Genomic DNA, 16,587 nt, shown 5'->3' on the forward strand with positions numbered 1-16,587 from the left:
CCCTTTTAGAACTGGACATTTACTCATCAGGTGACAGCCTTGTCCTTCCAGGAAGCCCTCCTGAAGCTGGGCCCACTGCCCCGGCTCCTCAATGACATCAGCACAGCCCTGAGGAACCCTAACATCCAAAGGCAGCCGAGCCGCCAGAGTGAACGTACTCGGCCTCAGCCCGTGGTGCTGCGAGGGCCATCAGCCGAGATGCAGGGCTACATGATGCGGGACCTCAATAGGTGAGCACCCTGCTCCCCCACTGCTGTGCTCTGGGAGCCTGATCACTCCTGGATGCTTCTTGCTGGGCCCTAGATGCATCTCTCTAGACTTCAAAAGGGAAACTGCAAGTTCTTAGGGACAGTGGTAAGGGTATAGGCAGTGGGAGGCTGAGAACTCTTTAGAGCTAGAGAAGGAGAAATGTATACCGAGCCCAGAGCCAGAAATACTGAGGCTCCTCTGCTCCAGGCTTAGCTGAAGCCAAAGGGACTGACTCTGCTGCAGCTGACTTGCTTTGTCCCTCTGCCAGCCCATGCTCCTGTAGGCTGCAGTTCAGCCATGTGGTACCAAAATACTCAGGTGTCTCTACGTGACCTAACAACCCCTGCCCCAGAGAACTCCCCATGACCCAGCGTTCAGAGAAGCAGCAGCTGGAGCTGAGTGGGCCCCGGAGCCTGGCGTTCAGTTTGATGGGGGTGGGGCTGGGCCTCAGCTACTGTCCTTCATCTTGTGACTGCTCTGCTATTCCTCACCCGTGTCTCCATCTGTGACACCACACCCGTCCCGCCATCCCTCCCATCATCTCCACCTCTCTCCTTCTCCTGTCTGCTCGCCCCTTTGCATCTCTCTCCAGCTCCATCGACCTTCAGTCCTTCATGGCTCGAGGCCTCAACAGGTGAGGGCTCTGTCCTCCCCACCCTCCTGTCCTGCTGCACTGGGCTTTGCCCGCCTCTGCTCCTCTCCTCCTCAGTGCACCTCATCTCCTCCATGCCTGCCCAGACCAACCCTCATTCCTCTCTTGCTGCCCCACCTCCCTTTCCAGGCCTTAACCCCCTTCCTAGGCCTGTCCTTTCCCTTCTCCAGCTTCCCCTCCCATTCTCCCTGCCTGCCTCTTTAGAGCTGCTACCACCAGCGCTCAGCCCTTCCCTGTGCGTCCCACTTCTCACCAGACCACAGGCTCGGGCACCAGTAGTCCCAGCCTCACTTCTGCCTGTGTGTGCCTTCCCTTCCAACAGCTCTATGGACATGGCTCGCCTCCCCTCCCCAACCAAGGAAAAGCCACCACCACCCCCACCCGGTGGGGGTAAAGACCTGTTTTATGTGAGCCGGCCACCACTGGCCCGGTCATCCCCAGCATATTGCACAAGCAGCTCGGACATCACAGAGCCAGAGCAGAAGATGCTGAGTGTCAACAAGAGCGTATCCATGCTGGACCTTCAGGGTGATGGGCCTGGGGGCCGTCTTAACAGTAGTAGTGTTTCCAACCTGGCAGCTGTTGGGGACCTGCTGCACTCAAGCCAGGCCTCACTGACAGCAGCCTTAGGGCTGCGGCCTGCACCTGCCGGGCGCCTCTCCCAAGGGAGTGGCTCTTCCATCACAGCAGCCGGCATGCGCCTTAGCCAGATGGGTGTCACCACGGATGGTGTCCCTGCCCAGCAACTGCGTATTCCCCTCTCCTTCCAGAACCCTCTCTTCCACATGGCTGCTGATGGGCCAGGGCCCCCAGGGGGCCATGGAGGGGGCAGTGGTCATGGTCCACCTTCCTCACATCACCACCACCACCACCATCACCACCATCGAGGTGGAGAGCCCCCAGGAGACACCTTTGCCCCATTCCATGGCTATAGCAAGAGCGAGGACCTCTCTTCAGGGGTCCCTAAGCCCCCTGCTGCCTCCATCCTTCACAGCCACAGCTACAGTGATGAGTTTGGACCCTCTGGTACTGACTTCACCCGGCGGCAGCTCTCACTTCAGGACAACCTTCAGCACATGCTGTCCCCTCCCCAGATCACCATCGGTCCCCAGAGGCCAGCTCCCTCAGGGCCCGGAGGTGGGAGTGGTGGGGGCAGTGGCGGGGGTGGTGGGGGCCAGCCGCCTCCCTTGCAGAGGGGCAAGTCTCAGCAGTTGACAGTGAGCGCTGCCCAGAAACCCCGGCCATCCAGCGGGAACCTACTGCAGTCCCCGGAGCCAAGTTATGGTCCTGCCCGTCCACGGCAACAGAGCCTCAGCAAAGAGGGCAGCATTGGGGGCAGCGGGGGCAGCGGTGGCGGAGGGGGTGGGGGGCTCAAGCCCTCCATCACTAAGCAGGTAGGTGAGGGTAAGGGTGAGGTAGGGTGGGTGGAGAGGAGCGAGGGAATGAAATGGGGTGGAACAGTGGGTGTTACAATTCTCACCTTCTTTGTTCTTTAAACAAACAAGTGGCATTTGGCCTGTATTCTCAGCAGTCAGGAGGCAAGATGATTGCCAAGTCTGAGGCTAGCCAGTGCTAGGTACTGATATTGTGTCTCTAAACAAAAAGCTCACAAACATAAGAGGGCCTCAGCAGTGTCCTGTGAGCTGTCCAGGTACTAAGGATGTGTAGATGGTCAGCGGAGGACCCTACCCTCAGCACTCACTCCCAAGGGAGGCACGATCAGTCACCTCATTAGTGCTCAGGGGAGAAGGGAAAAGGCGGGTACAGGTCTGGGTTGCACTTCTCTTTTCTTCCTCTGAGCACACCCTCCCTTTCCCACCTTCCTGCTCTCTACCCTGCCTTGCTTGTCTCAGCATTCCCAGACTCCATCCACGCTGAACCCCACAATGCCGGCTTCGGAGCGGACGGTCGCCTGGGTCTCCAATATGCCCCACCTGTCAGCTGACATCGAGAGCGCACACATCGAGCGGGAAGAGTACAAGCTCAAGGAGTACTCGAAATCAATGGATGAGAGCCGCCTGGACAGGGTACGCTGGCCTTGCCTCTCAGTTCTGTACCTCCTCTCTCATGCCAAGGAAGGCCTTTAGTCCTTCCAAGGGAAAAAGACCCATGCTCAGTTAGTTGGGGAGAAAGGAAAGACCTAGTCTGTTAGGTCCTTATGTATCAGTCTGTTTGTGGGTTACATACGCTGTGGACTGGAGAGGACTGTTCTGTTGAGGTGTAAGAAGGAGACCAGCTGAAGGAGCAGGGCATGTAGGAAGAACACTATCAAACTAGACCTCGCAACACAGGTCTGCCAACTGCTACTTAGGAGGCTACGGCAAGAGATGTCAAGTTCAAGGCCAGCTTGGGCAACTTTATGATATGATACCTTATTTCAAAATAAATAGTAAAAAGTAAGCCGGGCAGTTTGGGGGCCTTTAATCTCAGCACTCACGAGGCAGAGGCAGGTGCATCTCTGAGTAGGAGGCCAGCCTGGTCTACAGAGCGAGTTCCAGGACAGGTTCCAAAGCTACAGATAAACCATAAAAAACCAAAAGTAAAAAGAAAGCTGTGGAATATAGTTTGTTAGTAGAATGTTTGCCTAGAATGTATGAGGCCCTGGGTATCAATCAGCAAGTTCTACTACAGGGTTAAGCACTCATGCCCAAGGCAACCATCATAGGCCATGGATTCCTCTCTCCTGTGTGTCTAGAATGGAGCTGCTTAGGTATGGACCTTCACAGGGTGGTGAAGCTTCTCAGATTGCCTTTCTTGTTCTTGCTTCAGATGCAGAATCCTGGGAGGAAGGCTCAGGCCTAGCCCTAGACACCAGAGCTTCTGGGAGGGAAAATAAGCTGGGAACATAGACTGCCTGAGCTAGTGGCTACCTATATGACACATGTTATTGTTGTGGTTGAGGAACTAAAATCTTAGAGTTATTTGACTTTTAAATAGCTATGTGTAAGCTGCAAGTAGAACTTAGTAGTGAAGCTTTGGATTTGATCCCTAGCACTGAAAATAATAAAACAAAAGAATCACATGTGACAATTATATTAAGCAACAGGAAAATGAAGTAACTGGTCTGAGCTCCTGACCCTGGAAACCCAGACTCATATGAATAGCAACATTTCCAGCCTGGGGTCCCCTTGATCTCCTATCTGCAGGAAAGGCAGGCCTAAGGAAGGAGTCACATGAGACAGCCTGCCCTCACTCCCCGCCATGTCCTTAGTCTTAGTTTGGAAATACAGTTCCTTTTTCTTTAATTTCTAGATAATGCTTCTCAAGGACTGTCCAGTAGTCTTGCCAGGGTGCCCTATGGAGCCCCCATATCCCCCATGCATGTGTGAGGGCATGGCACACTTCTAAGATGTGGGACTTGGACCTTGTTGCATCTTGAGGAAGCCTCAGTTATCACATCAGGGCTTTCTTTTCTTTTTCTTTTTCTTTTTTTTTTTTGATTTTCGAGACAGGGTTTCTCCTTAGGTTTTTGTTCCTGTCCTGGAACTAGCTCTTGTAGACCAGGCTGGCCTCGAACTCACAGAGATCCGCCTGCCTCTGCCTCCCGAGTGCTGGGATTTAAGGTGTGCGCCACCACCGCCCGGCTACATCAGGGCTTTCTTAAAAGCAGATTAAGTATGTTCAACAGGCAGAGAAAGGATTGGGTGCTCCTTGTGTCATGGCTGAACAGACGGGGATGGGAGGAGGCTGATAAAGCCAGGGCAGGGTGCCCTCACAGTGCGGGGTCATGTGCCCGGCGGGCAGGTGAAGGAGTACGAGGAGGAGATCCACTCACTGAAGGAGAGGCTACACATGTCCAACCGGAAGCTGGAGGAGTATGAGCGGAGGCTGCTGTCGCAGGAAGAACAGACAAGCAAGATCCTGATGCAGTATCAAGCCCGCCTGGAGCAGAGTGAGAAGCGCCTGAGGCAACAGCAGGTGGAAAAGGACTCACAGATCAAGAGCATCATTGGCAGGTGAGGGGCGGCCCGGGAGGGGTGGGAAGGGGTTGAGGCTGGAGGGAGAAGGACAAGGGAAAGCCTGCTTAAGACATCGAACACTTCCTTGCCAAGCCTCAACACTGCTTACACACTAACTTCTGAAGTCCGGGGGAAAAACAATTACTGTCTTAACATCACTGTCTGGACTTAGTTTAGGTCTAGACTCCCTGTCCCTTTTTTTTTTTTTTAATCCCACTGTGAGGGTCACCACAAGCTAAGCAGTGGTCCTGAGCCACAGGAGCCCTTAACCATTGCCGTGTTCCTGAGCAGAGCTCCTCTCCAGCTGTGGAAGGGGTTCCGTCAGAAATGGGCTTTCAGCTTGTTACTGCTGCAGAGGAACTGCTTCAGCGGGGCCCCTCTCGCCAGAGCAGCCGCACTCTGATCTGCTGTGGGTGCTGGTTTTGAGTGAGACTTAATTAGAAGAAAATGGGTACTCCACTGAAGCCACCTAGGACTGAGGAACAGGGACTGATTACAGTGGCCTAGGGCACAGAAGTTAAGTCATCTGGCAGCAGGGTGTCCAGGAGGGATGGCTGAGCTACAGATCACTGGCTTACAGGAGTCTCTGTGACACAGATGTCTAGCTGGACATAGTTGTGCACACCTTTAATCCAAGCTTTCCAGTGGATCTTCGTGAGCGTGAGGCCAACCTGGTCTCTACCTAGAGAGTTCTAGGACAGCCTGGTCTACATAGAGAAACCCTGTCTCAAAAAACGAACAAACAAGATGACACAGATCTAACCTTAGGATTCAGGAGCACCCATGTCCGTAATCCCAGCATTTAGGAGGCAGAGGCAGGAGGATAACCTTAGCTACATAGTGCGTTCTAGGCTTGCTTGACTACAGTGTAAGACTCGTTTGAAAAAAACAATAGGGAGAGATCAAATCTTTTAGGATTGCAGAAGTGACTGAGTAAAGAGGAAATATTGCTCTTCCGGAGGATCTGAGTTAAACTTCTAGCACCCACATTAGGTGACTCCTAACTGCCTGAAAGTCCAGCTCCAGGGGCACCTGCAGTCATCCGCACACACTCATGCAGATACATAGAAGTAACAGAAATAGGTCGGGCAGTGGTGGCACAGACCTTTAATCCTAGCATGGAAGGAAGCAGGATCTCTGTGAGGTCTGAGACCAGTCTGGCCTACAAAGTGAGTTCCAGAATAGCCAGGGCTACACAGAGAAACCCTGTCTTGTAAAATAAAAAAAAAAGTAATAATAATAAATAATAACAGTAGAAATAAGCTGGGTGTGATGGTGTATGCCTCTGATTCTATGACTGGTGAGGCAGAAGCAGGCAGCTCTCTAAGTCTAAGGTTAGTTTCGGGCCAGTGGAAGCTACATAGTGAGACTGTCCCGAGAAACCAATAAATAAATGAATGAAAAAAATAAAAAAGCCCTTTAAAAGCCCCTCAGAAAGCAGGCATGAGGACTCCTGGGAGGCAGTGGAAAGCAGGGTTCCTGTGTGGCACAGCATCTTCTGGGTCAAGAACTCTGCAAGGAGGGGAAACTGTCCAGAATTCCCCAAGGTACTACAGGTGGGCTCTGAGCCCGTGCCCGCCACTAACCCCACTGAAGCCCGTCCCTTCAGGCTGATGCTGGTGGAGGAGGAGCTGCGTCGGGACCACCCCGCCATGGCTGAGCCGCTGCCTGAACCCAAGAAGAGGCTGCTCGACGCTCAGGTGGAAATTACAATGTCATTTATCTTCTCCGTGTCCCATCCCCATCCATCCCACTGTCTCTGTGCACTCACTGCACCAGCCACCCTGGCCCCATCACCATCTGTCTCCCGTGTCCTGTCTGTCTACTGCTGCTTCCTGCAGCACCCTGTGATCATCTGCATCCCATTGTCTGTGCCTCTGTCACTCCCATGCCTTCCTGTCTTGTCTTCCCACTCTTGCCTGCATCCTAGGGCCTTGCACTTCAGCCTCTTAGCTCCCCCGTCTCCAGTGCCCTTGAACTTGTACCTCTTACTAGCCCACTCCTGTCTGCTTCCTCAGCTCTTCTTCATCCAGGAAGGCTGAAGTTTTTACTGATAAAATGGAGCATCCATAATCTGAGCTGTAGTTTCTCCAAGCTCTGGGTATCCTAGGGACTCAGGGTTCTCTTGACTCCCCATTCTGACTCTTTAGTAGATCGTGTCTTGCTCCTGACTCTTCAGATCATAAGGCCTCTCCCAGAAGCCCCTTTCCGTAGTTCAAATTCTGCTTGCCTTTGGCCTCTGGTGTCCCCGAACCTACTGTCTAACTCCCTGTCACCACACTCTCTGCTCACCAGCCAGCCTCCAGGCCCTCTGCACCCTTGCCCCTGCTCTTTCCTATCCATATTCCTCCTCCCTCTGCTCTGACCACCAGGACTCCCTGCCCCCCCCCCCCAACTAAGCCTCCTGACCCCATGACCCCACTCTCTCCCCCTGCAGCTCCTCATCAGGTAATTCTCCTGGTTCCGCTTTGACCACGGGCGGAGGACACTGGGGGAGGTGACTCCGGACCACTGCAGGTTGGTGGTGAAGCCCACCCCTCCCAACTCTCTGCAGCCTCTCCCCTCTCACTGCTGCCCACTACACCCAGAGACCCTCCACAGACCCCACCCTCCTGACACTTCCTGCACAGACAGACCCCTTCCCAAGGTACAGCCAGAGTGCACCTGTAGACACCCCCACACCCTTTGACGCCTTAGCAATCCAAATTCGACCCTTACCAAGACCGAGCACATTTACAGGTTCCCTGTTCTCTCCACACTGGCCCCACAAGCCACCTCCTGACACCATCCTCCCTTTCCTCTACCTATCCAGTGTCTGTCTGTCACCCCTCATTTCACCAGAGCGTCCTTGGGAGTTGGGCTGTTGGTGTGGGTATAACAGGGTGGAGGGATATTGGGTTGGGGCCAGGCTAGGGGGCTGTGCTGACTCCATCAGGTAGGTGGGGTCTGCTCATTCTTTCCTGATTCCTACCCCTCCCCTCTCTCCCTTTGCTCTCTCCCTGCACTGTGAGGCAGAAGGCAGAATGGGAGCAGGTAGTTAATTTGGGAAGACACTAAGGGACCCTGGGAGATGCTGCTGAGATGTCCTGACATGTCAATAAGGTGGATGGCATAAACAGGCAGGAGTCCGGGACAGATGTGGCCTGTTACAGAAGTGAGGAGAAACAGCTTCCTAGAATGTATTCAAGGGCTCAGTAGCCATTTGTAGTCCAGGCAGGGACACTAGGAACAGCATGTTAAAGAACCTCTCTTGTCAGAGCTTAAGTTCCTGAGTTGCTAATGCCACTCATTTCCCCTCTCCTGCGGCCTAGTAGCCTTTAGGACACTGAAAAGCCAGTAAGTGGGAAGCTATCAGGCACACCTCAGTCCTGAGACACATTCCTGTGGGACTCATTTGTGGTGGGCAGTGGCTCCTCACACTATAATTTAACTCTCCGAGTGCCCAGCCTCTCTGTCAAAGTAGTTAGTGATCTGTAGACACTGAAAGACACCAGGGAACCTCACCATTTAAAGGACTCCAGCAGTGAATTCTTTTGTAAAATGAATAATGGCATCCTAATTTATCCAGTTTCTAAATGTGGGTCCATGGGGGCGTAGGGGGCATGCCCATGTGTCGTCATGAGCAGACAAGCAGAGTGGAGGCATCTGAGGGTTCCTTCCCTGTTCTCCTCTCACTGCTTGCCGGGGAGATCCCCGATAGCCATGAGCGCAGCTTTGACTAAGGTTATATTCTGAGTGGTCCTGACCAGGTGAGTCTTTGGTTCTGGTATAAAGGAAAGCTGACCTTGGAAGCCTTCATTTCCTGTGTCCTTTGGAGACAGGGTCAGACACAGGTAGCTCCACGCTGCCCTACCTAATGTCTGTGGCAGACAGTGATCTGTGGATCTGTTCCAAACCATCTGTAGGCTTTGGTCCCACTGCAGCCCAGCTAGATAGATTTTTAAAAGCCAACTAAGTATTCAGGAGTTCGGAGACCCAGGTGCTCTTCTCCCAGCAGAGGCACAGAAGGGTGGGTTGAGGGCAGGAACCAGGAAATGGGTCTCAGAGCCACCGAATGTTCTGAAAATAAGTACAGGGGTGGCACAGGGTCTGCTGCTCAAGCTGGAAAGGAAGGAGGGTGGGAAGGAGGGGAGCTGCTATGTGACTTCTCTAAACCAGGGGTTCTCCACCTGTGGAGCGTGACCCCACATGACCCCTTCACAGGGGTCATACATGAGATATTTATAATTCATAACAGCAAAATTAGTTATGAAGTAGCAACATTAGTAATTTTATGGTTGGGGGCCACCACACCATAAGGAACTGTACTAAAGTGTACAGTGTTAGGAAGGCTGAGAACCACTGCTCTAAACCTTTGGGTCATTCCTACCGGCGTGAGAGGAGCTCCCGACAAGCTGTCCCTCCACACCACTTCCCTGAGCCCGCTCTAATTTGGGATGCTCTGTTTGAGAGGTCCACTCTCAGTAGCTGGCAGAACTGAGTGACAGTTGTCTGTTTAGTGAAGTGCCTGTCTTCAGAACACAGTAAGTAGAACTCTAAACAAGGCCCTGCGCAGGCCCTCAGGGAGCACAGCTGAAGCTGTGTAGCCAGGGCCCTGCCCACAGACACATTCCCAGGACTGCTCAGCTCATTCTTCTCAGATAAAGGAAAACTCAAGCCCTGGTTTTGTTCAAATTATGAGCAAACTTGCACATCTGTAGGGGTTTGGACTAATGAGGTTTTACTGTACTGCCTTCTCTGGATCCTCAGCGCTGAAGTTCCTGCATGGGATGGAGGGGGCTGGGGGAGGAAACACAGTTCTTGAAGCAGAAGTTCTGTCAGAGGGAAGGTGAAAGCTAGTTGCTTTTGAGCTGGTTTTCTGGTGTGAGCTCTCTCCCAGATCCCCCAGGACTCCTGGAGGTACAAACAAAACAGGAGGGAGGTGGAATGGCTGTGGAGCGCTGGCCTTGGGTGAAGAGCACTGCTTGGGGCTGGCATCCTTGCCCCTGCGAAGCGTCTCAATAAGTCCGCGCTCTCCTCTTTGGTGTCTTGCAGGAGAGGCAGCTTCCCCCCTTGGGTCCAACAAACCCGCGTGTGACGCTGGCCCCACCTTGGAATGGTCTGGCCCCCCCAGCCCCACCACCCCCACCCCGGCTGCAGATCACAGAGAACGGCGAGTTCCGAAACACCGCAGACCACTAGCCCACCCAGCATCACAGACCTCCTTCCTTGTGCACCCCACCCCGGAACATCACCAACCACCAGGACTGGACGTCACCGAGGGACAGCAGGAATGCCTCCCTTAATGCCTCCTTGAGGCACCCATCCGCCACCTCCACTGCACCGTTTCTAGGAGGGAGAGTGGGACCCTTAGCTGCCCTCTTTCACCCCCAGGGACCTTCACCCCACCAACCCCTTCACTCCGGGGTGCTATCCCCACCCTCTGCCTCATAGTTCCCCTGAGCACTGGGGGACAGACCCTCACCCCCACACTGGGGGTGTGGCACCTCCAAACTTTCAACTTCAGGGTGATTTTTTTAGCAGTAACCAGAGCTGACAATCTAACTCCCCTCCACCACCCCATTTTGGCCTCCCCTGTCCCCCTTGTAATGGGGAGGGGACCCCAGGTGAGGGGGCCCTATTACCCCTTGATTTCTCAGGAGCGTCTGGGGGGGCTCAGCACGCACAAACTTCTCCTCTTTCCACTCTTTACATTTACTCTCCCCACCCAGAACCCAGATGGGGTGGAGGGGGCCACCGGGGCAGGGAGGGGGCGGCAAGGGGGGAATGGGAGTTGCCTCCCCTTCTTCCCACACCTGATCTGCTCTTGGCTGGTCCCAGAGCGGGGTGAGGGGGCTTATGCCCTCCCCTCCCCCAGTGTGTTGGGTGGGGTGGAACTGAGGTTCGGATGAAGGGTTAGGGTTTAGGGGCCTGTGTGTTGGGTTGTGGAGGACAGACCAGCTGATCTGCCCTACCCTGACACACAGCCAGCCCCTACCCTTTCCCTCTTTGTCTCTACTCCCATGGGGAGGGGGGAATTTACTCTAGGAAAAGCCATGTCTCTCTCCCCCAGGGTGGGGGACCTGTGTTGGAGGATGGGTGTTTGGGGGCCCCCTTCCATGACTCTGTCCCCTGGGGAGGTAGGACAGGGCTGGGTTTCCCTCTCACCCTCCCCCCTCACCCAGTCTCCCTCCCTCCCGCCAGCTCCACGATTTTTCGGTGTTTCTCTGTACATAGCTCTCTGGCGGGATAGGGGAGGTAGGATGGATGGGGTTTGGGGTGGGTAGGCCATGGAAGGGGAGAAATCCCTGCTGGGTACCCCCCTCTTCTCTGACTGCTGACCCCTGCCCAGACTTGTCTCCTCACTCCTTCTTGCGTTTGGTATTGAGAATTCCTCCCAGACTCCAGACTCAACCTTTTGTATGGACAGCTCTCCTTCAGTCTTACCCTCTACACATCCACCCAGCCGGGGCCAAATTTATACTTATATAAAAGTTGTAAATATGTGAAATTTTATCCCGCACCCTTTCCTCTGCTTACCCCACTTCAGGCCCTACCCTCTTACCTCCTTCCTTCTCTTTGGCTGTTGTAATTATCTGGGGTTTGTACTGTACATAACCGGGGTGGGGACTGGGAGGCTACCCCTCTGTACAGAGCTTCCTGGCTCCCTAGCCCGCCCCTCACTTCTCTCCCCACCCACCACCTTAAGAGTAGGGAGCCGCTCTTCTTACTCGTTTTTGTTTGTTTACTCGTTCTCCTTACCTCCCCTACTCCCAGCCCTACCACACCCCCTTTTTTTCCCACTCCCATTTCCTTTTTTTCTGGAGTGTGTGGTGAAACAGAAAAATCATGTTTAATAAACGGAGATTGTTCTTTTATTGCTTGGCCGACCTTTATTTATTAGTTGGTTTTTCGAGACAGAGTTTTCCTGGCTGTCCTGGAACTCGCGCTGTAGACCAGGCTGGTCTCGAACTCAGAGATCGCCCTGCCTCTCGAGTGCTGGGACTAAAGGCGTATGCCACCTGGCCCAGCACTGAAGTCCCCTGGAGGGGGTGACAGGAATTACTTTTGGAGAGAAAGCTGGCCAGCCTGCAAGCAGTGCTACACTGTCCCACCCAGTCAGGAGAACAATCTACACCACAGCGTCGACCTGGCCGAACCCCCACTCCTGCTCGCCACTCGCCGCTGAGGCTCCGAAAGGGCCCAAGTGACAAAAACAGTCTCCCCAACTCTCCACGCAGGGTTTAACCGCTAAGACGCGCCTCTGCGAAATGGAGGAAAGGATCAGGGTGCTCTGCGCGGGGACGCTCCAGACTTCCGATCTGGCTGCCCCGCGTGCACACCGGGGACGGCAGCAACTACCTCGCGCGGCGGGAGGGAAGATCCACCCCGCGCTGCTGAGCCCGTCTCGCCCCTCTCCGCGGACCGGCGCCCTCCACCTCCGACGCTCTTCCGACGACGCTCGGGCAGCCCGCCGGCTCCTGGCCCCGCCTCCTCTGGCCGCACAGCCAATAAGAAGGAGGCTTGTAGGCTTCCGTCCTCCCATTGGCTGCAGACCCGGCCCCGCCCTGCGCGCTGAGCAGCCCCGGCGTCCGGCGGAGCGGCGGTCGCTTCCGGCCGACCAGACGCCGTGGACGCAGCCGAGTTCCGAGACGGTCTCCCGTGCAGTGGGGGCGTGCCGGTCGTCCTGCGCGTGGCGGGAGCTCGCGGAACCGGCCCGTGGGAGCACGGTGAGGCGGGGCGAGCGGCAGCCGAGGGCGGCCCGAGCCGGCGAGCGGGGCGCAGTCCCCTCCTCGGCTTCCGCAGGGCCTGGGATAAACACCCTGGTTGGTGGGTGTTCTGTCGGTGTTCTCGGTCGGCGGGACTAATGGACAGAAACTGTCACGGGAGGACTTTCAGGCGTCTGTGGGGTGCAGCTTGAGACAGGTCTCCTGTCCCGGGGCTGTCCGGTCTCTTGCCTCCGCAGCCGTCGTTAGAGCCCTGCTCTTCCCGACTCCCTGGGATTTGTCTTTCCCGAGCTGGCCATGGATGCTTCGACTCAGCCTCCCACACCCACTTCTCCGAGTTGCAGCCTAACCTCACGGACAATCCACATCGAGTTCCCTCACCATAGCTCTTCGCTGCTAGAATCCCTGAACCGCCACAGGCTGGAGGGGAAGTTCTGTGATGTGTCCCTCCTGGTTCAGGGCAGGGAAATTAGGGCTCACAAAGCAGTGCTGGCTGCCGCCTCTCCTTACTTCCATGACAAGCTGCTTTTGGGGAATGCGCCCCGACTCACCTTACCCAGTGTCATTGAGGCAGATGCTTTCGAGGGACTGCTTCAGCTCATCTATTCAGGGCGCCTCCGCCTGCCACTGGATGCTCTCCCTGCCCACCTCCTTGTAGCCAGTGGCCTGCAAATGTGGCAAGTCGTGGATCAGTGCTCAGAGATTCTTCGAGAACTGGAAACATCAGGCGGTGGAAATTCAGGCGGCGGAGGAGCCGCCTGCCACACACTGCTTTCCACAACCCCTTCAGGAGGCTGGTGCATTCGCTCCTCCTCTTTCCAGAACCCAGCGCAGTCCTCCGCTTCCACAGAGAACTCTGCCTTCGCCGAGAACCTCGTTGGAGGGGAGAAGAGTGAGCTGGAACAAGTGCTACAGATTCAGGTGAAGGAGGAGGAGGAGGAGCAGGGGTCGGCAGCCCACCTCTTCCAGACTCAACCTCAGAGACTACCCGAAGAGTTTCCCCCAGCTTGTGGATCCCACCCCCTGCCTGCGTCTGCTTTCCCCAGCATGTCTCCGGAGGACCAGAGTTCAACCCTTGAGTTTCCTGCCCCTCCTGTACAGGCTTCCCATGTCATAGAGGCTAATCTGGACCCCCTTATGTCTGTGGAGAAGACATCAGGAAGTAGGACTGTGCCTCAAGGAGCGAAGGAGAGGACCAGAACTCTTTCTGAAGCAGACTCTGAGGGAAAGGGAGAGCTAAGATACTTGCTGTCCTCAGGAGGAGGAGAAACATCCGGGTCAGGAGACCCGTCCTGGAAACCAGTGGACCTTCATGGGAATGAAATCATGTCCGGAGGGCCCGGAGGATCGGGACAAGCTATGCATGGGCCTGTGAAGCTGGGAGGGACGCCGCCTGCAGATGGGAAGTGCTTTGCTTGTTTGTGTGGAAAGCGCTTCGCGGTGAAGCCCAAACGAGACCGGCACATCATGCTGACCTTCAGCCTTCGGCCCTTTGGCTGCGGCATCTGTAATAAACGCTTTAAGTTGAAGCACCACCTCACAGAGCACATGAGGACCCACGCCAAAGCTCTGGATGCCTGTCCCCACTGCGGCCGTCGCTTTCGTGTCCACGCCTTTTACCTTCGCCACCGGGACTTGTGCAAAGGGCAGGGTTCGGGCACTGCCCACTGGACTTACAAATGACAGCTGGCGCTCTGTACTGACTTGTAGGAGAAGTAGCCACTGCTGCTGGGCTCTCACCCAACGTCACCACCTTGGTCCTCGATTGCATAGTCCAGGAGGTTATATAGCTTGTGAACCCCTTGCTCTTGGGAAGGGCCTCACCCTGGTGTACTCGGAAGCTCAGGTTTCTCAGTCCAGCTGTTTGTTGAACAGACTGTAGGAAAGTCATATTTTTGACCACTCACCCTAAAGGGCCTCTTTTGTATTGGTAGCCAGTGAGGAAACCATTGACTTAGATTAGGTTGGTGAGCGAAGAGTTGGAACAAAATGACCTAGTAACTTTACTTCCTCTTCACCAGGAGGTAAGGGAGCTGCTCTCCGACTAGGAATGTATTTGATTCAGAGCGCAAGTAATTGTCAGACTAAGCCCCAAGCATCCCCCCCCCCACACACACTGTTGGCAGTGTTCTGTTTCTATACTTCTTCCTGCTGTTTCTTTCTAGATTGTACTTTGCTTTTTCACCTGAGTAGACACCTCCCCCAAAGTCCTTCTAAAAATGTACTTGAACACGCAGCAGGTGTGGTTGCACACACCTGTAATCCCAACACGCGTGAGGCAGGGGCCGCAGATCTCTGTGAGCTCCAGACCAGCCATAACAAGTTCCAAGCCAGTCGGGGCTACACAGTGAGCACTTTAACACACTGAGCATCTGTGTGAGTCTACCCCTGACACCCCCCCCACCCCCTCCCACCCCCCCACCCCCACCCCCGTCCCTCCAGAGGTTACTCCCTCAACAGCCTTTGCTCTGTCTTCCTTTGACAACCACTGACGGCTTGCGTGTAACCACAGTGACAGATGTGACCGGTGAACTCAGGAGATGGCAACTGTCATAAAATGCTCTCAGGGTAGCCCCATTGCTCGCTGAACAAATTGCCCTGATTAGGACTCAGGGTTGAGACCACACGTGGTGAATTCTGCAGAATAACTAACTGAACAGAGGACGGTACTGCCTCCCTCTCCCACCCACATTTGATGGGAAGAAATGCTTATAAAGCAGAAGGGAGGTGATGGAGAGTTAAAGTTGCTTAACTTAATTACTTTTTTTTTTTTTTTGAGACAGGGTTTTGTGTAGCTTTGGAGCCTGTCCTGGAATTTGCTCTGTAGTGCAGGCTGGCCTCGAACTCACAGAGATCCACCTACCTCTGCCTCAGAGTGCTGGGATTAAATGTGTGCGCCACCACCGCCTGACTTAATTTCATTGCTTAATAAACTCTTGCATGAAATCTAAACTGACGGCAGCCTAGATTGAGTGATTTCTGTGGAGGAGGTGTGAGAGCAGAGCTGCAGGAGGTGAGTGTGTTCCTTTTGCAGCGGTTACGTGTTGGTGGAAGAATCCTATTGGTTTCCCAATACAGCTGGAGAATGCTGGCTGGACCCAGGCTGCCCCACTGCTGAAGAACCGCAGGTAAGGCACTTTGCGTTTCAGGGGTTTTGCTTGAGACCTCATCTTACTGTCTGGCCTCAAACTTATGATCCTCCTTCCCAACCCCTGAATACTAGGATTACAAGTGTATACCACCATGCCTGGCTTATGCCACTTTTTTTTTTTTTTTTTTTTCGAGACGGGGTTTCTCTGTAGCTTTTTGGTTCCTGTCCTGGAACTCCCTCTTGTAGACCAGGCTGACCTCGAACTCACAGAGATCCGCCTGCCTCTGCCTCCCGAGTGCTGGGAATAAAGGCGTGCGCCACCACTGCCTGGCATGCCACTTTTTGATAGGGTTTGAGTTCATAATATTAATGTATTTTCTGACATCTTGCATTGGGCATAGTGCTGGATGGCACTTTGGTTTATTCTACAGATCTTAGAACAGGGCAGTGTGCTAACCTGATTTCCTTCACTGGGAAAGGGTCTCAGTGGATAAGAGCAGTCACTGCCCAAACATGACAGCCTGAGTTCAGATCCCAGCACCCACAGAACAAAAGGTGTTGGACTGACAGGAGGAGTCAGTAGGTGCCTTCTAAGAAGCCTGATAACCTGAGTCTGCGCCTCAGAACCCACATGGTGGAAGGAGAGAACTAACTTCTGCAAGTCGTCCACAGACCTTCACACGCATGCCATAGCACATGCTTGCACACACAGACACACAATTTAAAAAATATTTTACAAAATGGGATTTTTGTGGCTAAGCGGGTGAAGTACAGCTTGGAATTTTCAAACTCTCAGATGGACCATGGTCTTATGCACTTGGTGAGGAGTGTATTCCTTGGGAAAGGCAGTAGTGGTGGTGTCTTGGATCAACCACAGGCCTACCCACCCGCTTGGCATGCATTAGGTAGGTGGCTGTATTCCTTGCTATC

At 54.3% G+C, this 16,587-nt stretch overlaps 2 protein-coding genes across 18 annotated transcripts in view; both read left to right on the forward strand.

Annotated features, from left to right (window-relative positions):
- Nucleotides 1–11,730, forward strand: part of Syngap1 (synaptic Ras GTPase activating protein 1) — a 30,425-nt gene extending 18,695 nt beyond the window's left edge. For 7 of the 17 annotated variants that reach the window (XM_041634368.1, XM_041634380.1, XM_041634378.1 and 4 more), the window contains 7 exons: nt 52–230; nt 842–883; nt 1,224–2,295; nt 2,755–2,928; nt 4,646–4,857; nt 6,470–6,563; nt 9,895–11,730. In XM_041634368.1, coding sequence (XP_041490302.1) covers nt 52–230; nt 842–883; nt 1,224–2,295; nt 2,755–2,928; nt 4,646–4,857; nt 6,470–6,563; nt 9,895–10,041 — 1,920 coding nt within the window. In that variant the 3' untranslated portion in view covers nt 10,042–11,730. Of the gene's footprint in view, nt 1–51; nt 231–841; nt 884–1,223; nt 2,296–2,754; nt 2,929–4,645; nt 4,858–6,456; nt 6,564–7,297; nt 7,378–9,894 lie in introns of all 17 variants that reach the window. The other 10 variants (XR_005972558.1, XR_005972557.1, XM_041634370.1 and 7 more) reach the window with 10 other exon arrangements.
- Nucleotides 11,731–12,445: 715 nt separating this feature from the next.
- Zbtb9 (zinc finger and BTB domain containing 9) lies at nt 12,446–14,960 on the forward strand. The gene has a single exon (XM_041634467.1). It carries the CDS (start codon nt 12,864–12,866, stop codon nt 14,247–14,249), a length of 1,386 nt encoding a protein of 461 aa, XP_041490401.1. The 5' UTR covers nt 12,446–12,863; the 3' UTR covers nt 14,250–14,960.
- Nucleotides 14,961–16,587: the final 1,627 nt, after the last annotated feature.

The sequence above is a fragment of the Microtus oregoni genome, unplaced genomic scaffold (assembly GCF_018167655.1).
Source record: "Microtus oregoni isolate MIOR12 unplaced genomic scaffold, Mior012 000046F_ref0000063, whole genome shotgun sequence".
Classification (NCBI taxonomy): Eukaryota; Metazoa; Chordata; class Mammalia; order Rodentia; family Cricetidae; genus Microtus; species Microtus oregoni.

Bases quoted from the DNA above. Each gene is read 5' to 3' on its own strand.
- Zbtb9 (XM_041634467.1), top strand. From the start codon at position 12,864: ATGGATGCTTCGACTCAGCCTCCCACACCCACTTCTCCGAGTTGCAGC.